Source organism: Armigeres subalbatus, chromosome 3, assembly GCF_024139115.2.
Source record: "Armigeres subalbatus isolate Guangzhou_Male chromosome 3, GZ_Asu_2, whole genome shotgun sequence".
Taxonomy (NCBI): Eukaryota; Metazoa; Arthropoda; class Insecta; order Diptera; family Culicidae; genus Armigeres; species Armigeres subalbatus.
This window is the reverse complement of record NC_085141.1, coordinates 362152471-362176746: the sequence shown is the minus strand read 5'-3', so window position 1 is coordinate 362176746 and position 24276 is coordinate 362152471. Positions and strand designations below refer to the sequence as shown.

Sequence of the window (24276 nt, the reverse complement as noted above, 5' to 3'; positions counted from 1 at the left end):
AGCTCAGATATAACTTGAATTTTAACATATCTAAGTTTCGACCATATTGATTCACAGGTTAAAAAATTATTGCGGTATTACCAAAGTGAATTTTTTGGCAAAAATTTATTTTTAAATATCTTGAATTCTATAGGTTGTAGACTGATGACATATTCAGCAAAAACGCGTATTTTGCCAATACAAAAAGTTTGCTATATATACCTGTACACTTAGAGATGTAGTTTTCGAGGTATTTGAAAACAATTTTTGCCAAAAATTCACGTTGGTATTACCGCAATAATTTTTAACCCTGTGAGTCAATATGCTCGAAACATAGATATGTTAAAATTCAAGTTATATCTGAGCTCTGGTAAAATTTTCAGCCAAATCGGTTCACGGGAACCCAAGATCTAGAGCTCCAAAGTTGACCATTTTGTATGAAAAACGGCTAGTGGGCACTTTATTATGCCGGCCAGTGTAATTGCTTGAAAAGTTGTTTCCGCTGCATACAGTCTAGCCTCAAACAAGAGGAATTCGAGTCTTTCAACTGTCTGCAAGGTGACATTAATTATATTTTATTTCTGAGACTGCTGTTGGTAGCGGGGACTAAATACGATGAATCCTTAATTACCACAACTTATTGCCCTAGCTAGAAAAATGGATTAAGCTAGGGCTCTGTTTGGTAGATCTTACACCGCAACACACAACGTCATTGTGATCTAACGTGTTACGGGAAAGTTTTAGTTTTAGTTACAATCACATTAATATGGCAATTTCAACTCAAAATACCTGGCGAAGCCCTTGGTTGGCTAGCAAGACGGCCTTTTAATTCAGCCTTCCTCTTAAATTAAATTGCTATACCTTGATATTGGAGAGGCGATTTCTAAAGGAATTTGTTTAGAATTTTTCAAGGGAAACATGATTCATCTGATCTTACGCGACAAAATTTGCATGAGACATTCTTCTGAATTTCTACTACGATTTCATCAGAGCTTCCAGAAATAAAATTAAAACAGCAAATTTGTCTGCTTTTTTTCTGAGCCTGCTTAATTTCATGTGTTATTTCGCAACTCGATAAATTGTTGAAAAAAATCTCGAATACTTTCAACATTGTGACTTACACACAGAAAATTGGCTTGTTTTGTTTTAAAATAACTCGATAGCTGCAATCGTCATGACACTTCGGCGGTCAGTAACTGTTGATTCCATTCCAAAAATTAAAGAAAGTTCAAGCCACTGCGAATCTAGCCCTGCACCCTATATTGTATAGAATGTCTTGGAAGAAAAAGTATACAAACGGATAGGTCATTTTACGGATACGGCGAAAAAGTATTAAAAAATGTTTGTTTTATCAAGCAAACAACAGAAAGTTTTTCATTGTTGTCCAATGTCCATTCTTCAGTGGCCAAACAATAATCATTTTCAAAAGTATTTTCTTCTACCCTTTACATCTTACATTCATTTTGATGACTCTCGCTCTACCAAACCTTCCCATTCCACCTCCCGATTCCACCGTCGAGTGCATATTCCCATCCTAAAACCAGTCTCAACCCGATCGTTTTCATCCCTATTGATCCCAAAAGTGTCCTTGGAATCGGTATTTGAGATACGGCTGACACTCTTGACTTGGAGCTGCTTCAGCAGAAAAAAAGGAAGGTTTTGGTGAATGAGGGAGCCGCATCAAGTCACCTGTCTATTATTACATGTCTGCTCTAACTTTCATCACACTTCGCGTTCACACCAGCCACCCCAAAGTTCCGCATCTCAAACAACGTTTGATTGTTTCCTGTCGTTTGGACGCGCTGACGAGGAAAACCCAGTTCCGACAGTTCGTGTCGCAATTGCTTTTTTTTTATTCTTCATTTTTCTCAAACCGTGAGAGATTCATAGCTTCTATGAGGAGGGAGGACACATTTTTCGCATTCTCACCACATTTTTCCAACTACACGCGTCTTTTGTTACAAAAGACTGTGACGGCAAAGACAACAGCACGCAAGATACTTGGCTGGATCTTCTGGTGAAAAACGTTGGGAGGCGGAATGGGAAATCCTTGCTGAGCAAGCACCAGGCAGATAGGCTTCTTTTGTGGTGTGCAAATATTAACCACCAACAATCTATGCATGTTCTATCGAGTGAGAGGGAGATAAAATTGTCTTAAGAAATATGGTAACGCTTTCATCGCTGTAACTTGTCGACGGACTTGTGTACCCACCTGAGTGTAAACCGGTGAGGTGAAAGGGTGAAAAGCAAATTGAAAACGTTTAGCACTCCCGCACATCTTTGACTTTGAGCATGGTTCATTGCGCTTTTCTTTCATGTTATGCTTGTGGGTTTTCATGCAAATATGACTACATGAAGATTACTTTAAAGGATGATGAAAGCGTTTTATGGCATATGCGATTTTGCCACAGTTGTCTTACAATCATCATAAGGTTAAGCTCGTCAATCGGAAATAAAAATTTGGAATTATTTAAAACATGCTAGTTTTATCGATTGATAATATGGATTAGCGAGACAAAAAAATCCGTGAAATATCACAGAAAATTAGTTACACTCATTAACGCACGTAATATTTGAAAAGCTCGTCAAGCGTTTGGATTTGATGTTGGGTACCTGTTCCATTGGGCGGCTACAAGGCGGTAGACTAGCCCAAGAATACGCGCAGCAGCTGGAAGTGGCACTCCCAACGGAAGAGCAGCTAGGCGCAGCATCTCTTGAAGATGGCTGGAGAGATATTCGATCCGCCATTGGTAGCACCGCAACCGCTGCACTTGGCACGGTGCCCCGGATCAGAGAAACGACTGGTATGACGGCGAATGTGAGCAGTTAGTGGAAGAGAAGAATGCAGCATGGGCGAGATTGCTGCAACACCGCACGAGGGCGAACGAGGCACGATATAAACAGGCGCGGAACAGACAAAACTCGATTTTCCGGAGGAAAAAGCGCCAGCAGGAAGATCGAGACCGTGAAGAAACGGAGCCACTGTACCGCGCTAATAACACACGAAAGTTCTATGAGAAGTTAAACCGTTCACGTAAGGGCCACGTGCCACAGCCCGTTATGTGTAAGGACATAAAGAGGAACCTTCTTACGAACGAGCGTGAGGTGATCCAAAGCGGCAGCACTACGAAGAACACCTGAATGGCGATGTGGCAGACGAAGATGGCGGTATGGTGATGGACCTGGGATAATGCGCGCAGGACATAATTTTACTGGCGCCGGATCTCCAGGAAATCCAGGAGGAGATTGGCCGGCTGAAGAACAACAAAGCCCTGGGGTTGACCAACTACCAGGAGAGCTATTTAAACACGGTGGTGAGGCACTGGCTAGAGCGCTGCACTGGGTCATTACCAAGATTTGGGAGGAGGAAGTTTTGCCGCAGGAGTGGATGGAAGGTGCCGTTTGTCCCATCTACAAAAAGGGCGATAAGCTGGATTGTAACAAGTACCGCGCAATCACATTGCTGAACGCCGCCTACAAGGTACTCTCCCAAATTTTATGCCGTCGACTAGCACCAATTGCAAGGGAGTTCGTGGGGCAGTACCAGGCAGGACTTATGGGCGAACGCTCCACCACGGACCAGGTGTTTGCCATTCGGCAAGTACTGCAGAAATGCCGCGAATACAACGTGCCCACACATCATCTATTCATCGACTTCAAAGCCGCATATGATACAATCGATCGGGACCAGCTATGGCAGCTAATGCACGAACACGGTTTTCCGGATAAACTGACACGGTTGATCAAAGCGACGATGGATCGGGTGATGTGCGTAGTTCGAGTTTCAGGGGCATTCTCGAGTCCCTTCGAAACCCGCAGAGGGTTACGGCAAGGTGATGGTCTTTCGTGTTTGCTATTCAACATCGCTTTGGAAGGTGTAATACGAAGAGCAGGGATTAACACGAGTGGTACAATTTTCAATAAGTCCGTCCAGCTATTTGGTTTCGCCGACGACATAGATATTATGGCACGTAACTTTGAGAAGATGGAGGAAGCCTACATCAGACTGAAGAGGGAAGCTAAGCGGATCGGACTAGTCATCAACACGTCGAAGACGAAGTACATGATAGGAAGAGGTTCAAGAGAAGACAATGTGAGCCACCCACCGCGAGTTTGCATCGGTGGTGACGAAATCAAGGTGGTAGAAGAATTTGTGTACTTGGGCTCACTGGTGACTGCCGAAAATGACACCAACAGAGAAATTCGGAGACGCATAGTGGCTGGAAATCGTACGTACTTTGGACTCCGCAAGACGCTCCGATCGAATAGAGTTCGCCGCCGTACCAAAATGACAATCTACAAAACGCTAATTAGACCGGTAGTCCTCTACGGACACGAGACCTGGACGATGCTCGTAGAGGACCAACGCGCACTTGGAGTTTTCGAAAGGAAAGTGCTGCGTACCATCTATGGTGGGGTGCAGATGGCGGACGGTACGTGGAGGAGGCGAATGAACCACGAATTGCATCAGCTGTTGGGAGAACCATCCATCGTTCACACCGCGAAAATCGGACGACTGCGATGGGCCGGGCACGTAGCCAGAATGTCGGACAGTAACCCGGTGAAAATGGTTCTCGACAACGATCCGACGGGCACAAGAAGGCGAGGTGCGCAGCGGGCAAGGTGGATCGATCAGGTGGAAGATGACTTGCGGACCCTCCGTAGACTGCGTGGTTGGCGACGTGTAGCCATGGACCGAGCCGAATGGAGAAGACTCTTATATACCGCACAGGCCACTTCGGCCTTAGTCTGAATAAATAAAAAATAATAATACCTGTTCCATTATTAACAACAATTCCGGTTTATGGACAATCATGACAAAGCCAAACAATCTTCATCTTCACTACGTGTTTTTGCTGGCACATAATAGGGGAACTGTTCCTTTTTCCATCTCACTGAACATATATTCATCTTATCGCAAAACAGAGAAATACAGCACCAATCTCGTCGCTTATTTTTGCTGACACGTGTGCTCACTGATAAAAAAATCACAAAAATAAGAAACAAACCAAATTCCTTTTCATTGCTTTGTTTTTGATGGGATGGAAATAGGAGCTATGGCATGAAGTGCCAAACCGTTCCCCTCGTTGGATAAACGTACAACTTGAGCTAAAAAAATCATCTTTTTGCAACTTGTTGCACAAACTACGAGGAACACTACATTTAGTAGGACATTTGGCCGAATAGGACAATTGGCCAAATAGGACATTTGGCCGAACATGTCATTTGAAAAGTGAGAAATGAGGAGTGAGAAGCGAGTAGTGGAGTTGTGAGACGTCTCACTTCTCACTTCGCACTATTCACTTTTTACAGCGAGAAGTGAGAAATGAGGAGTGAGAAGTGAGACGTCTCACTTCTCACTACCAATTTCTCACTTCTGACTGTAAAAGTGAGTAGTGCAAACTAAAAAATGAGACGTCTCACCGCTCACTTCTCACTTTTCACAGTGAGCAGTGAGAAATGAGAAGTAAGTAGTGAGATGTCTCACTTCGCACTCCTCGTTTTTTAACACGTTACTCATTACTCACTGCTCACTGTGAAAAGTGAGAAGTGAGGTAATAGTAGTAAGACGTCTCACTTTTCTCTTCGTAGTACTCACTTTTCACAGTCCGAAGTGAGAAATGAGAAGTGAGATGTCCCATTTATCACTCCTCATTTCTTACTCCTCACTCCTCATTTCTCACTTCTTATTGTGAAAAGTTAGAAATGAGGTGTGAAAAGTGAGACGTTTCACTACTCGCTACGCACTTACAACTTTTCACAGCAAGAAGTGAGTAATAAATAAGAAAAAGTGAGACGTCTCATTTTTCATACCTCATATCTCATTTTTCGAATGACCTATTCGGCCAAATGTCCTGCTCGGCAAAAATGACATGTTCAGTCCTATCCGGCCAGATAACCTTTTCGGGCTAATGACCTGTTCGGTCAAATGTCCTATTCGGCAAAAGGACCTATTCGGCCAAATGTTCTATTCGGCCAAATGTTCTTTTCGGCCAAATGTCCTATTCGGCCAAATGTCTTATTCGGCCAAATATCCTATTCGGCCAAATGTCCTACTCGGCCAATTGTCTTATTCGGCCAAATGTCCTATTCTACCAAATGTATTATTCGGCCAAATGACTTTTTCTGCCAAATGACTTTCGGCCTAATGGTCTGTTCGGCCAAATGGTAAATTCGGTCAAACAACTTTCGGCCTAGTGGCCTTCCTTTTGTAGTCGGCCAAACGGCCCTTTCCCACAAACTACTATTATGTAACTCATTTCAGTCGCATAATGGTCATTAAAGCACCCATTTGGAAAAGTAGGCCATTAATACTCAAAAATGAGCTGTAAGCCAGGTATTATGAACAGGAATTGCAAAAATCATTTAAACAGCATTCTTTTCCATACCAATAAAATGGGTGTTTTAAATGACCATTATGCAACTCAAATGGCTTGTATAGAATCCATTATAACACTCATTTGGGTGCTATGAAGTAAAACCAACATCAGAGCGATTTGGCAAATCAAGCATCCGAAAGATCTTCAATTTGTAAAACAGAGCTAACCGGAGGTTGGTACTCGGATTCTACATGTTTTGGTTAGTTTTAGATTCCCTCCCCCCTCCCCTCGTGGTTAATTGCTCATATAAATTTTCAAAAAATTGTATGAATCATGGACATTTTCCATACGGCCCTTCCCCCCAAAATTGTCCACGTTGTAAATGGATCGTCCCAAATGGTAAGCAAAGCAATTTGCGCTTCAATTCTTTGTTTTAGATTTTTTTTAATATGAGTACGAACAAATAATGAATGCAACTACCCTATCTGACAAATTCAGCATATCAACTAATGTCTGTCTATAAATTACAGATAACAAGATATTTATTGATGCAGATGAACTATGACATACTCTTCCAACTTGTCTATGACGAACGATAAAAATATTGTCACTGTAGTAAATTGCATAAATCTCTTCTCAAACAAGAACTTTCACTCCCGTTGCAGACCTATTCGATGGACTGCTACTTCCGGCAGTCGTGGGTCGACCGGCGGTTAGCGTTTACCGGCGAGTACAACACCCTAGCGCTGAGCATTTCCATGCTTGGCCGGATCTGGAAACCGGACACGTACTTCTACAACGGCAAACAAAGCTACCTGCATACCATCACCACGCCGAACAAGTTTGTGCGGATTAACCAGGACGGCCGAGTGCTCTACTCTAGTCGGTAAGTGTCTGTTTGTGTTTGTTCGAGCTGTAGCTACTCGTGAAATACCTGTGGCCCAGCTGTGGCTAGACACGGGAGAAAAACGGTTGGCTATTAATCAGAGCAAAAAGCAGAAACCAAAGGAATTAGTTACTCTGTCGGATTTTCAATTTAGTGGAAGCCTAGTTTTCAATCGTTTGCATTCCAAAGAAGTTTCAATCGCGTAAGACAAAACCCATCAGCACAAAACTCATCAACTTTTTGCCTACTTTCATTTGGAAGCAATCCCGAAAATTGATCATTTCCCTTCCGAGTCAGACACAACTGACAGTCGAGTCGTCGTGCAGTGATGTGGCAGAGAAAACATTCCCGCAAATTGAATTGCTCTCGTTTTTCTCGACGGGCGGTGGAGGCCTTACCACTATGAAGGATACTGTTTCGGGGAACTAACCAAACTTGGTCCCAGTGCAATCGGCCATCGTGGTCATCAGCATCATTTAGGTAGGGTACAGGTTGGTTGCTTAATTTGACAGAGCTGGGTGAAGCATTATGCGCCATCACAAACTGACGACGACTTTGGAAAATAAACATGGTCATTTCGGAAATGGGCGGAACAGTTGAAAAGTGCAACAACTCGACACGTGAGTACAATTTTTATATTTCGTTCACGTAAAACGATGCCAATGAGATTGTTTTGTAGTATTTGTTGAAAATTGAACTTTCAAACAGATGCGACGGCGACGGGAATCTGCCTGGGATGAAGGACCCGATGAAGAGTGCGACGATGAAGTTATAAAAAAAATCATGTCAACCCACATAGGCAATGGGCTGGCGGAAATTTGTTGAACCACATAGTTAAGACTGTGAAAGTTCGTGATTAAACTATAATTTTTTCGTTGATACTGATGCTTTGCAATTTTTTTTATCTTCTCTCAACTTTTACATCAGTGCTGCTGACCCATATTCTAAAACTCGTCAACCACTGCTTTGGTGTTCTATAATACCTAAAATGTATCTCCAATAACCTTGTTTCGCACTGACTATCAACTGATCGACCACTATGGACACAACCATACATATATTCCAAAACTGATCTTGCCGCTTCCGTCACAGCTCTCATAGGAAAAATAGTCCTTTTTCAATTGTTGCAGAAAAACATACCAAACGAACGAGGCAGCAGTAAGTAGATTACATTCGTCGAGAGAGTTGTCTACGTAACGAAGACGACGACGACGACAACGTCGTCAGATTGTTCGCTCGGTGGCACAATCTCATAATCTTCCTCTCTTCACCTCGCAGAATAGTTTGTCATCTACCCGCAATAACTGCATAGTAAAATTCCTGTGCAACCGGAATCATTGAAGCAGATTGTTTTCCTTTATGCTCTTTGCGTTGGTGCTTTTCCAGGGAAAATCACTTTACTGCTCTAAAGTTTTGTATCTGGAGTGCCAATCAGGGCCCAGATTGCATGTGTGTACGAATCAATTTAATCCAGTTGAAAAAATACTTGGTCATATTTATTATAGCATCCTTGAGGGAGCCATGCAGCAATTATGCATGTAAAGGTTTACAAGGAGTACAAGGAATCTGATGTTGTCTTTTGCTTTTATCATTCTGCTTCAAATTTGAGCTTCATTGTATAAATTTAGTGGCTGTTCCATTACGGTCATATCAACTGTCATTGTTCCATGGGATGGAACTTGGGGATTCAAATTGGTCAACCTACAATAACACGCTTATCGCTTTACATCAAGCTAAATATGGCCAAACTTGGTTGTAAATAAGTATCAGAAACCTATTTATGACATGTCTATTGCTTGGGCATTATATTCAGGCTTCTTTAAGTTGTGTATGAGATCTCAAACTGATTGTTAATTTTTTTGTGCCCTCTAATCATTTCACCTTTTCATTCATCATCATCTAATAACAGCGACAATGTGCCCACCCAGTCAACCGTATATTTTAATAGATATTTGTTCGCATATACTGCAGTTTTTAATCGCACTCGTATATGATTACTTATAGAGATAACCCAAATAAACAATATCCGATTAATCTGATTGAATCGCAAATATCGTATATCCACATACGTGGTGCCAGGAAAATCGTATACGGATGTGCTTTGCACGTATATAGTTTTCACTTCAGCGCGTTAGTCAAAACCCACTGTATCTCAGCGATAATATAAATTTCATTTCTACTTACTTTATTCCATCCGATGTGATTGAATTCCATTCCATTGATGCTGTTATTTACTTCCATTACATTAATCCTATCGATTTGCACTCCGTACCACTGCCAAACATCGATCAAAACAACTAAACTTTAACCAAATAAAAATAACTCAGAGGTAAACACGGCGAAATAAAATTTCACTGATGATGACATTTCATCATCGTTTATATGTCGGTAGAATCGTTTGGAATGGTGCGTAATCGTTTTATGTATGGACATTATCGGAACAATTACAAACAGTTTCCATATAAGACTCAAGCTACATTTGTACGTACAACAACATGATTCTTGAATCGTATAAATGTAATAGACATCGTATACTGCAATATCGTAGTCAACACTAGAGTTTCATCTAGATTATGATTGTCAAAAAGTTGCTGCTTCTCAAGAGTTGCTGTATAGCACATCGGAAGAGCATTAGCCTCTAGATTCAAAGGTCAGATGTTCGATACATGGTTGTTCACAATTTTTTTTAATGTTTACTAGATTGTAATATGGCTTATGAAAACTCAAGAAAGTTGTTGTTAAGTACGTATATGGCCTCTACTTTAGAAGGTATATAGTGATTCAGTGCATTATATACAAGTTCTCTTGCTTTTATATGACAACTTATATCAAAAGCTATACGTATCAAAATGTTAACTGGGCAGTACCGACGCATGAAAGTGCTGGCAGGTAGATAGCAGGAAGTCACCCTGCTGAGAAAAACCTGGAATGTTGGCGACACATATTTTTGCCTTTCTCGTACAACAAAGTTGTACTCGCAAAGGCAGCCCCAGTCTTTACAAATTCGTGCTCCCATATCGATCCACATTTCGCCATCCGATGATATTGGGTTGCTTAAGTATTGTGCCAGAAAGACCCTCGTGATTCAAACAACAGAATACCCATTGTCAACAAAACAATGTATAGCAATTGAGTGGACACTTCTTCGAACTTGTTAACTTGCTCCAGGTTGATGCGGATCGGGGCAATATATTGCAGAATAGTTGTTAAAACATTTGAACTATGTGAGTACTATATTGTCACGCTCCGAATCATCTTGGAGCAGATCAACGAATGCCAAGAGTTCCTCCATTGGGTACTCATTGATCACGAAAAAGCCTTCTATCGTCTGAACATTAAAAATCTCTGAGGTGCTTCCAGATGATATAGCTCCTATAGGGAGTTCTGAGTGAGGCAAGGATGGATGTATTCTTTCTCAGATAGAGAAAAAAAGAAAAAAAAGACAGGGTCACCGTCTTCGACAAGAGGTCGCACAGACTGAACACTTAACATCTACAACGGACAACGGACAGGACATTTACACAACACCCAGTGGACCAGTGCAGAACTTTTCGCTTTATTTATTTATTTATTTATTTATTTATTTATTTATTTAGCAACAACTGCCAACAGGTGAAACATACGCACCCCAATGACATACTATACGGCATACATTATAAATGGAATGCTCTAAATCTAACACAAAATACTCTTAAATCTATTCTTATTAGTTATACGAGGAACATGAAAATCAAACACTTCGTAACACCTATTAAACACGCGACACATGCCTTTGATTGGCTCATTGATTCCGTAGTTAGTTCTAGAAGCACGAATGTACAAGAATGAGTGTGAGCGAAGATTACGATTTCGTATGTTTACTTCGATCTTTTCTAGCAGATCTGGACAGTCAATATGGCCTTGAAGCAAATCTCCAATAAAACAGGCTTTTGCAACATTAAGCCTAGCATTAAGTGTTTCCAAGTTTATAAGCATGCAACGGTTCTCATATCTTGGTAAATTATAGGAATCTTGCCAATTGAGAAATCGGAGAGCAAAGCGGATGAACTTGCGCTGAATTGATTCGATTCGTTGAGTATCATTTTGATAATATGGTGCCCAGACTGCTGAAGAATATTCTAATATAGGACGGACTAATGAACAGTACAATGCTTTTAAGCAATAAACATCTCTAAATTTTTTAGCAAAGCGAAAGATAAACCCTAGTTGTGATGAGGCTTTGGACACAACATACGATATATGATGTTTAAAAGTCAATTTGCAGTCTAACATAATGCCTAAATCTTTTACAGTCGTTTCACGTTTGATGCTACTATTATATAAAAACCCAGATTAATCCACCTAGCGTTGGTGGTGCCTTTCTCGCAATTAGTTAAGACACCAACCTTATATGGGGCTTATATGGTTCGATAAACCATTTTCTTCATAACTTTTAAACGCAATGACCGATCGTTATCAAATTCAATAGTGATCAACAAGGCTTTGTCTCCTGTCGAATAAAAGTTGTTGCGTGAAAATCGGTTAAGGATTACTATACGAAAAGTTGTCTAATGTTTTCTTTAGCTTTTGTGCACACATACACACACATACACACATACATACACACGGACAGACAGACATGTGCTCAGTTCATCGAGCTGAGTCGTTTGGTATATAACACTATGAGTCTCAGAGACTTATATAAAAAGATCGTTTTCGGGGTGAAATGATAGCCTTTCGGTACAACTTTGTAGTACGAGAAAGGCAAAAATATTCATGTTGATATAGAACATGCTTTCGTCCGAACGAAACAACGGAGCAGTTAGGGACATTGAGTACCATCCGATTAAGCTGACACCAGGCTGTAAAAATCTCGAGTTGCCGCGGTAGAAACGTAGCATTGCTTGTGCATCTAATGACATAAAAAAAGTTTTAAGTCGTCAGCCTACGATAAGGTTAAACAGCTTAGGATAAAATTAACATCGTTCATATAAAGTACAAATAAAAACGGTCCGAGATGGCTACCTTGAGGGACGCCTGAGCTAACCGGAAACGGCGACGAAACATGATACCCGATTTTGACAACAATGTTGCGATCAGTCAAATAAGATCGAAGCCAGTTGAGAGTAATGCTACTTAAGCCTAGTTTTTCGAATTTAGCAAGCGCAATATCGTGGTTCATTTTGTCGAAAGCAGCAGACAAGTTTGTGTAGATGGCATCAACTTGGTAACCTTTTTCCATTTGGCTGGTGACGAACGATGTAAACATTGAAAAGTTTGTGGTGGTAGAACGTTTGGCGATGAATCCATGTTGGTTTTTGGATACATAATGCGCACATGTATGCACAAGCTTCTCAAGTACGATCATCTCAAATAATTTGGAGATCGCACCTGCTTTGAGTGTATACTATACCTAGGTAATTGAAGACATTTCTTTTACATCCTTTCTTATGCACTGGGAAAACATATGAGTCCTTCCAACTCGACGGAAACGTTCCAGTAGATAGTGAGGTATTAAAAATAGCGGCTTCTTGAGCATAATCGATGGAATACAATCTTTGCCACATCCTACTGAACTTTTCAGTTTTTCAAGCGCGCGCAAGACCATGTCTGATGAAACAGTCAAATGCGAGGTTGCGAGAGAAAGTTGAGGAACGTTGTGTGTGGTGGTTTCGATGTCATGGGCGCTAAGCTTTTCGTCAGAGAAAACGCTGCTGAACTGAGTGCGAAACAATTCTGCGATTTCCTTCACAGTACTTGCTTCTGCATTGCTGTTGGTCATTGTGGACGGCAGACCAGACCGGTGTCGTTGATTATTCACGTATTGTCAGAAGCCGCGTGGATCCGACTTGAGACGACTTTGAATTTGAGCTTGATGGATGGAGAACAGATGCTTGTTGAGTCTGGAATATTGTTGGTTGGCTTCAGCGTAAGCAATTCTAGTTGCATCGGTGCGGTATTTGCTATGTCTTCTCAGAGCAGCTCTTTTGGAACGTTTTAGACGCTTAAGTTGTGGATTCGACCATTCAGGTTGGGCTGGTTCGCGACGGATTACTTTAGGCACAAACTGTTCAATGGCGTAAAGTAGGATGTTGGACAACGAAGATGCAGCATGATTGGCATCGTTGTCGTTGAGTATTTCTGTCCAATCTACATCGCGAAGAAAAGCATTCATACTTTCAAAATCGGCCTTATGGAAATTATAGAAAATATTGTCGGTTGTGTCGTTGAATTGAATTTGGGACCGTTCAAATTTACAATAAGAAAATTATTTTGAGCTTTTTAGTGGAATGTTCTCACCTGTCATAAGACGAGTTTAAACAATCCCATTGAATTCCACCACTTAATTGTATCCTGACAGATACGTATTTCGACCTCAACAGTAAGGCCGTCTTCAGTGTCTTGTACTTGACTCGACTTGAAGAAAATGATCGCAGCTTACACTATTTATACTATGCGTAGGTATAATAATTTATCTAGGTACTTATCTTACTACGGTGCTTATTTCTACTCGCTTGATGCGCTTAATGCTTAGGTATAAACTTGAAGAGCCAGGAGCTACCATTTCCTTGATCTTTATTCAACAACCGCGTTTGTACCTGTCGGTAGATTTCCAAGCTCTCAGCAACATCAAGTTTCCACGGAGAAGAGACATTTCTTAAAATTTTAACGTTTGATGTCGTAATTGAATGATTTTCCTGATATACATGTTCAGCTACCTTAGACCTAAACTCATAATTTAATCCCTTATCAGTTTCCCTCTTAGCCTTACTTACTTCTGCAATATGTTCTTTGAACCTTACATCTAACGATCTTTTTGTTTGACCTACATATACTTTATCACACTGTGAACAATTAATTTGATAAACCCCGGCCTTAACATTTCTACTCTATCCTTTGTGGAGCCCAACAGTGTCTTCAGTTGATTGCTTCTGCTGGAGAATACTAAATCGATGCCGAATTTCCTCAGTCGATGGCGTAGCTGGTGGGTGATGTGTCGATCATAGGGGACCGATACCCTCTTCAGCGGTTCATCGATCGGTGTTAGTGTTGTCAGTTCGTTTTCCGTAGGTTCCTCTGCTTCTTGTTGATGATTGCTTGTATTGTTCTTTCCTTGTATCCATTGATCCTCGCTGTTTCCAAGATGTGTTGTAACTCCTTCGTTTTCCTTCTTCGCTCAGGGGAATCGTCTGCATCCTGTGGATCATGTGATGAAAAGCTGCCATTTTGTGCTGATACGAATGATTTGATGTGTATGGGATGACTCTCATGGTGTTGGTGGGCTTCCTGTAGATTTCGAAGTCTAATGTTGCATTTGTTCCCTTGATAACCAGTAGATCCAAGAAAGGTAATTTACCTTCCTTTTCCTCCTCGTGGGTGAATTTGATGTCTTTATGCACGTTGTTTATCGCTTCCAAAATCCTGGGTACCGGAAAGATCTACCCAGGATTTTGGAAGCGATAAACAACGATAAAACAAGAAAAGAACAAGGCAAAAAAAAGATCATCTCAGAGATCAAACTGAACTGAGTGGAGTCAATGGGATATTAAACTTCGTTTAAACAGGCAAATTTACAAGCAAAGGGGGGTGATGCCTGCAGTCTTTTACTAATGCTAACGGAGCCCGCATGACAGCGTAATTGCCACAAAAATCTTCGCTAGCAAAGCACAGATCCAGCGTTCGATGATTATCGTTTAAAGTTGAATTGAGCTGTTTGAGTCCCGCAGTACAATATGCATCAAGAAGGCATCTAGATGCCATTGGCATAGAAGAAAGAGATGGGTCCGGAAATAGAGTACCATTTGAGCCGCTCTGCCAGGTAATCCCGCGGAGGTTGAAGTCACCCACAATAACTATGCTGTCGTTAGGTCCCATTTGAGTAACGATCCATTCTAGCGACGCCAAATGTGTGTCAATCAGTGAATTGTTATTTATCATGTCAGGCGGAGTGTAAATCACGCAAAAAAAGATTGTATGATCTTTAGCAGTGATTGCAACCCACAACTGTTCAACTACCAAATATCCGCGAGGGCACAAAATGCGCGACTTGATGCATTTACGAACAGCAAGTAATACTCCACCGCCAGAGTTTTTCCTACTATTTGAGGATGAGCGATCATGACGATACACTGAAAAGGAGCTGTCGAAGAGCTGACAAGATTTGGTATGATCGTTGAGCCATGTTTCGGTGAAAGCGTAGATGTCGTAGCTAGCATCACTGACTGCCAACTTATAATCGTCAAGTGAACAGTTGATACCTCCAACATTTTGGTAGTAGACTAGGATAGATGAAGTAGAAGCCGAAGTATTCTTAATCGCTGGCGATGGGCGTACATTCAATAATATTGATTCGAATGTTGGAGCAAACATAGCTGTGGATTCATCTATGACATCGCTCGGAATGGCGCTGTTGCTATTATTGCCTGCGTGATGAGTTTGGAAACCCCTTTCCCTTACATCGTATACAAGACCGGGACGACTGCAGGACGCTGGCGGGATTGGCTCGACTGTAACGAGGGGGTCTGGAGTTTCTAATAGGCTTAGAGGCATGCGTCCCGGAATAGAGGAAACGTTCCGTGATCGTTTTGAGCTGCGGACTAAAACGGCATCAGGGCGGGAAATGAACTTATTTTGATGGTACTTTCCCATACGCAGGACCAGGACGGCTGTTGTACGCTGGCTGCACAGTTTCGACTGCGATGGGGGGCTTCGGGGCTTCCAATGTCCTTCGTGATTTGTTGCGTCCTGGTTGTGGAACAAATCCCTCTGTGTATGCAGCGGAGTTAGTTGTTGGGTGTTCCGAAATAGAGGAAATGTTCGGTAATCCCTTTGAGCTGCGGACTAAAACGGCATCAGGGCGGGAAATGAACTTATTTTGATGGTACTTGCCTGTTTGCACAGGCTGGAAGACCCTTTCACCACACCCAAACGCAGGACCAGGACGGCTGTTGTACGCTGGCTGCACAGTCTCGACTGCGATGGGGGGCTTCGGGGCTTCCAATGTGCTTCGTGGTTTGTTGCGTCCTGGTTGTGGAACAAATCCCTCGGTGTATGCAGCGGAGCTAGTAGTTGGGTGTTCCGGAGCTAGTAGTTGTTACGTAGTATCGTTACAACTTTTTTTCGAAATTCCTCTATGGATTTAAATCAACAATGCCGTCACGAATTTTCCAGCAATTTATTCAAGAATACTACATGCTACATGAAAAATTTCAGGAATTTCTGTGGTTATTCCAACAAAGCTACCATCGTGAATACCTCCTGAAAGGAAAATGTCCTCACATAAGTATGCTGGATAATACCGTTCTACCAAAAAAAAAAAACAAATCAAATCTGGGGAACTCAAAACAAATCTCCGGAAATTTCGAGGAAAGTCAAAACAAATTTTTGAAAAATTACCGAAATTTTCCGAGATATTTCTGAAAAAAAATGATCTTGCTGTAATTTCTGTAGAAACTTATGTAGGTATTTTTGGGAGAACTTCTGGAAGAGTTTTCAGAGAAGTTCGCTAAACAATAGGCGGGAGAATTTCTGGTGGAATTTTCGGGGTGATTTCTTACGAATATTCCGGGTAAAATCCTAGAGGGTTTTCTAGATGAGTTTTTGGGTAAATTTTGGGAGGCGGGCGTAAGGAGAATTGAAAGAAATTTCAGGACGAATTCCTGAGTGGGTGGAAGTTAGTTTGAAGGAATTCCATATAAATTTCAAAAGAAATTCAGGGTAAAGTTTTGGAGAGTTTGCGTGGTAATTCCGTAGAGTTCTCGAAGTAATTAATAAAGAGGTCTTGGGGGAATTTATAGAGGAACTACAGGGTAAATTTCAGGTGTATTATCTGGGCAAGCATCCATAAAAAGTTCTAAAAATATCGTGGAAGTTTCATTAGAATTGCTAAAAGATTCCGGAGGAATTCGTGGAACAACTTCCGAAGGAAATCAACTTCCGGAGAAATTCCTGGAGGAACATCCAGCGGAATTCCTAGAGGAACTTCCAGCGGAACTCCAGGTGGATCTTCCAGAGGATTTCCTGGACGAATTTCTGGAGGAACTTTCGGAGGAATCCCTCGATGAATTTCCGGAGGAACTTCCAAAGGAACATCCAGCGGAACTCCTGGAAGAACTCCCGGCGGAATTCCTGGAAGAACTTCCGGAGAAATTCGGAAGATTTTTTATTGTATGAAAATAGTTCCCGCCGATCAGCGCCACCGCCGCTGACTAAAAATGAACTATCACGCCGCCGCCGATAAATTTTAAATCGGCGCACAGATCTAATCGACACAGAAGCACGAATCAAGAAGTCCAGGACAGCTCTTGCTCTTGCTCCTTCAAAATACGAAGATTCCACCGGTTCAGTCAATGTACCAGGATCATGGCATGCAAGTAGTGATCGGATTTGAACAAACAGCACCAAAGCAATCGTCAATAGAAAAAATGGAAAGTGAGGTAATCGAAGAGAATGCAGTTCAGTTAGACGCTGAGTCGACGGCATCAAAACTAACGAGAACTGTGTCCATCTCCGACTTCATGCCACCGAATAAAACCTCCCAAATAATGCTTTTCACAACACATCAGAAACAAATTCAGACGAAAATTGAATTGTTTATAAGTGTCTGGCTCCGTAGCGTTTTATAACAAATAACTGAGCCATAACTGAGCATCACGCAAACATTGGTGATTTCGAACTTTCATCCCTTGCCATAATCACACTTTTTATTTTGAACGAATGAATATTTTATATGGTTTGTCACGCTCTCAAATCCATGCACATTCTTAGTGTGCAAGTGACTCAAATGTAGTAGTCAGCTAGAAAAAGGGAAAGAATATTAGTAGGAGATTTTTGCTATTTAAGACCGTGTTTACCTCTGCGTCTCCACAAAAAAACACATGAAGGATTATCAGTTAGTCGGAAGGCATCGTTGGGTCTGGATTCACTCTGATAAGCGATGCGAGCGTGCCATTTATTTTTACACTACGGTTTTAACGAACTATGATTTGGTCGCACACGATCAAACGCATATCAATTGATTTACTTCTCGACCGCAGCACAACGATCTAGATAGTTCGAAGTGTCTATGAACCGAGCATGAAGACTACAGGGTGTTCAATAAGTTGGAATACACTTTTAAAAATGTTTAAAAATTGAGATTAAATTATTTCTTTTTCCGGTTGCATTTCATTGGAAGTATTGTTTATAAGGAAAATTTGTAACATTTCTTTTGGAATGACTTCTATTTTGTATTTCTTTACGAGCTTCAAACGTTTCTAAATCCCATCGCAAGCGGCACTTACGGTCTGCATGGGCATTTCGTTCCAGTTTTTGAGAATTACGTCTTGAACTGGTCCAAGTTACTGACCATGTATTCGTACAGCTGTAACATAATAAAGGACCAAACAAAAAAGCTAAGAGGGTTCAAATCCGGGAAGCTGGGTGGTTGCAATCTTTTGTCCCCATATTAGGCTAAAATCGCAATTTTCGTGTATAAAGGGTTATCGTCCTATTGGAATACGTAGGGCTCATCTCCGTCTTATCACCGGGCCACTGGGGGCATCAATCGTCCACAAAACCTCAGTTTTGAAGTACGCCGCAATGATTTTGAACTTCAAAAACGGCTATTTATGATGCCCCAATCCATTTTCAACGCGCGTAATAAACAAACAACAAGTGACAGAATGTCGACACCACACACATCCGATAGCTTATATATACCGCTAACGCTGACACCAATACTAATACAGAATATGTACATTGGGCTTACAAACACAATGATCAAACATTTGTATTCGAACTTATTGAACACGTAGACCTTTTCATGTTTTCAAAAAGTATCAAAAATTCAACCGATCAGCCAACAATCACAATTCTTATGCTAAAATAAGACTCCTGTCAAATTTACAGCTAATTCGGATAAAATTTCGAGGTAGCTTAAGTCCATTTAGTGTATTTGGGCAATTTTCAATTCTCGATAAATTCTAACAAGAGATATAAACACCAAAAATCATCGCAACGACCTCTGAATGCACTATGGAGCGGCTCCATACAAGTAGTTGGCCAAAAATATTTTCATTTCATTTCAACAATATTTCACACTTATATTGTAGATATGACTGCTTCTAAGGTCTCCAAACTTCCTGGAATACAGCCCTTTAAACTCCATGGAAAATATCCCTTTTATCTACGAACGTAACATGTACACATCAGTCTATAGATATGTATTGCCTTTCTCGTATACTAAGTATACGTAAAGGCTATATGTTCACTCCAAAAACAAACTTTTTATAGAAGGCTTGGAGACCCATAGTGTTATATACCAATCGACTCAGCTCGACGAATTGAGGTGATGTCTGTGTGTGTGTGTGTGCGTGTGTGTGTATGTGTGTGTGTGTGTGCGTACCAAAAGAGCAAAGAGTTTAGCTTACTTTGTTTGCACTTACCCTCAACCAATTTACTCGCAGTATACTGCCCCATAGTTTCCTATTGAAAATTGGCCGGATCGGACTATTGGCTTGGAAGTTACGGCCAAAATACTTTTTCTCATAAAAAAGCGCGTAAAAAAGTTTAGCTCACTTTTAATGCACTTACCCTAAACGGATTCCCTCACAACAGACTGCATTCGACGCAGTATCTTACTCCACTGTTTCCTATTGAAAATAGGACGGATCGGACAATGGGTTTGGTAGTTATGGCCAAAATATTTTTTCTCATAAAAAAGCGCGTAAAAAAGTCTAGCTCATTTTTAATGCACTTACCCTGAACAGATTTCCTCACAACAGGCTGCATTCGACGCAGTATACTGCCCCATTGTTTCCTATTGAAAATTGGACGGATCGGACAATAGGCTTTTTAGTTATGGCCAAAATACTACTTTTTACCGCACGAGAAAGGCATCATCACCGCTAGGTGGATTAATCTGGGTTTTTTTTTGAAGCACAGACCTGTAGAGTTCGAGCTGGAAAAAACTGGGCATATTGTTTTTGTGTGTAATGAGTTGTCTATGTTCTAAGTTGCCCATATGTACATGTCTAAGTTGCTAAGTTGTACATATGTTTTAAGTTGCCCAAGAACTCCGCGGAATACAGGCCTTTGCATCTACAAGCGCAACAGGGTGCCTTAGAAGGATGTTTCAAATTGGATCAGACTCTTAACCCTCAAATCAAGTAAAGGGAATACGAATATAAAGCTCTATGAAGGCTATACGAACTCCATGTAATAAAAGCTTCAAGATGTACAAGTATACTGCAACAACATTTATTTAATCATTATGTACATGAACATCCTCAACAAAATCATCATTTATTTCTTCAAGATCGATTAAAATATCTGCTAGGGCATTTTTCTCTGTACTCGAATCTGTTGTACTGCAGAAACTTTCAGTCACTAAAAAACTTTGAACATTTTCTGGATATTCCGGATTCAGTGACGTTGCCTGAAAATTGGTCTGGGGGGGGGGGGTTCTGAACATTTTTAATTTCGAGAAGGCTCGAAAAAAAAATTTCTAAAAATGTGGGCTCCGGGGGGGGGGTTTATGTCCAAAACCACCCCCGTGGCTACGCTACTGTCCAGATTACATTTATTTTGAAGTCGGTTACCTAAGTTGAGGGAGGTTATCAAAGGATCCGACGAGCTCATAGCACGAATGAAAACGTCATGTAAATTATCCTCTCTCAAAGCTTTCCTGGCATGATGCGTCCGACTTTTTTAAGTGCTTATGTTGACACTCAGCCGCTTCTTCAGCCAACATTCCTAGTGGTGCTGGTGAATTAATTATTATATCCCCTGCATGGGCAAGGACTTTATGCACCGTAGCAGGAATTTTACACCAATCATACAGTTGCAAATATAACCGGTAGGTTGCTTTACAATAACTGTCTAGCTTTTCAGGATTGATTGGCTCTTGGCAGTTTATCGCGATCAGAATGTTCCAGAACCGGTGTATTAGCTCTTCGTTGACATCTAATGCTTTACTTAACACCTTACCTTTACCTAATTTGGATTCGAAAACGCTCGTCGACAAATGTTTCCAGTTGTACTTGATCCTGCTCCGCCTTGCCTTGGCTGATCGACCCTCACACCAAAGCTATCATAAAGCCTTTTCTGTATAAGTTGTTTTCTTTTCAGGTACGCTTCCTTTAATATCTTTGGCTCTGGCTCAGTTTGAGTAAATTCTTCTAATTCAAATTCTGTGTCAAGCCATTCCTCATTATATGGGTCAAAGTAAGTTTTAGACCAGGATGCGGCCCGCCATTTTTTTTTTTTTCAAATTTCAAATGCAGATTTTTCAATTTTGTATGGAGTTGACTCTTTTTTTTTGTTTATCCACAGCGAAGCTTTGGCAGATATATTCCTTTTTCAACACGATCTACCTGACGTCCCTAGTGAGCTCTAAATACTTCAATGAGTTGCCTATAATTCATGCTTCACCAAACACTAAGTACAAACTCTTCACGCGATTTACCTTCGCAATCACAGCTCACGATTCACTCAGATAGAAATTCATAAATGCTGTTTATTTATTTCACCTAGGTACATACCAATATTTTTCGAAAGATTTTCCTGATACAGACATTTTCGTTTCTTGCATGTACATATTGTTTTTAAATATGAAAATTCTACATTTCATGAAATAATTTCAACTGAAGCCTAGAAGATTTACGTAATCTTCAAGATTCCATTGTTTTTTTTTCATATTTATTTACTTGATACTTGATAGATAATGAGTTGCATCCTCTTGGTGAGCCTGCGCCTAATGGAGTATTATATAGCTGCATAAGCCTACCACGAAGCCTACGGGACTTTCTGTGTTATCTACTCTCTATTTTAACTTAGCGGGCTTGGTAGTCATATGGCTACTGTTTCTGCTTCATACGCAGGAGGTCGTGGAATCAATCCCAGGTCCGTTCCATTTTCCTACTTTGTATCTTTCTATATATTTCTCATGTTCTAGCAATCGCTAGAACTGGAAATGGACTTCCATACCGTTTTAATTACTATTCCTATACCTTCAACTTGAGTATTCTAACAGTAATCTGCTAGAATTGGAAATGAACTTATAGAGCTCGTTTCCTACATCCAATTAGAAATTCCATCAGTTGCTTTCACCTATCTTTCACATTGGCAGCTCGTTAACCAAGACGGACCTCTGCCTCTCGAACCTAACCCAAAAATTCCAACAAATTCCTCATGAACTCGTGGCAAGTGCAGAGGTATATTCGGCTCGCAGTGGGCGAGTGATTGCATCACAATTTCCTCCCCTTCCCTACATTGACTTGCATTCTGCCGTGGCAGGCGCTAGTGCGTCCTTACAAATGAGATTACCAGTACTTGTACATTGAAGATGAAGTGCTAGTCCCAAGCAAACATCTGTTGGTTCTATATGCAAGAACAGCTGATCTGGTGATAATGGAGTAGCAGCAACTACGGGCAGTCAATCGAGCTCAAGCTATCTACTCTCTATTTTAACAGTTTTTGATGCTCTTTTGGAATACGTATGAAATTGGTATCCAGCCCATCGCAGTCTGCCGTGTATTTTAGGAATGCCATATTCAATGTTTCAAAATTAATTACTTTTTTTCGAAAAAGTGATCGGAATCGCAGATTTGCAGTTATAAGCAGCTGGATTTTGTTTTAATGCCTTCTGGGAAGACCAAAGAAAGATGTAGAGGTAGTCGCTAAGCGAAACTTTGACAAACTTTTTTTTGTATAGAACTTGTTGTATGAAAAAATATTTTTTTAGATGTTATCCCTTCTTTAAAGATAGGTGTTTGCCCGTGCCCGTGTTTGAATATGGCAATTGGGGATATGATTCCTTCTTAACACTTACGTACATGACCCCCATTTTAATGGAAAACTAAATTTTCAAAATGATGGTTCTCAGCAGTCTTGCATCAAAATGTGGTTCTGTTTTCTGCAATCAACCACAAAATCGCTATAACTTTTGGGAGATTGGTCATCATTCTAAAAATGAACATGGTTCCGGAGATATTGATGGGAGTTCTGGGGTAACCTCCCGGTCCGGAAAAATGGCCACTGCCTGTTCAAGCCGAGGTGTCAAACTTCATGATTTTGCAAAACAAATTCATCAAAATGAGAGTATTTGGCTCATCTGGTCATATTCTGGAACACCCTGGAATGCTGGTTCCCAGGGCGAAGTGGCCATTAATAATTAATTCCGAAACCTGGCTTGTGACATGTCAAACTTCATGATTTTGCAAAACAAGCTCGGCGGAATTTTAGGAATACCATGTTCTGCGGGTATTTGGTCCATTAGGTCATATTCTGGAATGCTTTGGAATGCTGGTTCCCGGGGGGAAGTGGTCAGTTTTTGATTATTACTGAAACCTGGCTTGCGACGTATCAAACTTTATAATTTTGCAAAACAAGTTTATAGGAATGTGTTCTGAGGGTTTTGGTCCATCTGGCCACAGTAAACATTTTGCCTAGACTTGTAGATATTACTTCTTCAATGAAAGCAAATGGCTGTCTAGTATGACTGAAAGTGTCAATATCCATTCGTAAACAGTTTGTTTGGTATTAGACCAGCGGTTCTCAACCGTTTCCTTAAAGGTACCCCTTCGAAATTATGCATTAATTGAGGTACCCCCTATTTTTTGGTGTAAATGAAAATAAGCGTAGATAAGATATATGAAAAACCGACATGAAAACTAACAGGATATATGGCTCTCTATAAATTTGGCTGAAATTTTCATCATTACTTAAAATAAATTTTATTAAGTTTATACTTGAAGCTTCCTACTGGACTTATGACTATTGGAGGCTTCCGAGCCTCTTGAAAGGCGGCTTTCGAGCCACTTTAAAAAGGCTTCTGAGCCTCTTGATTGAAGAATTCCGAGCCTCTTGAAAAGCAGCTATGTAGCCTTAGTAGGCTTACGAGCCTCTTGAAAGGAGCCTCCCGAATCTCTTGAAAGGAGCATTCCGAGCCACCTGAAAGGACCCTTCAGAGTCGTCTGAAAGAAGCCTTCCGAGTCTCTTGAAAGTAGGCTTCCGCACCTCAGGAAAGGAGGCTTCCGAGCTTATTGTAGAGTGGCTTCCGAACTTCTTGAATTGAGGCTTCCAAGCATCCTGGAATGCGGCTTTCGAGCAATTTAAAAGGAGGTCACCGAG

General features: G+C 40.9%; 1 protein-coding gene across 1 annotated transcript in view; it reads left to right on the top strand.

Annotated features, from left to right (window-relative positions):
* The window catches only part of LOC134226284 (gamma-aminobutyric acid receptor alpha-like), a 239071-nt gene that overhangs the window by 151817 nt on the left and 62978 nt on the right, over window positions 1-24276 (top strand). The window contains exon 4 of the mRNA XM_062706954.1: window positions 6965-7185. Within this exon, the coding sequence (XP_062562938.1) occupies window positions 6965-7185 (221 nt within the window). The remainder of the gene's footprint in view (window positions 1-6964; window positions 7186-24276) is intronic.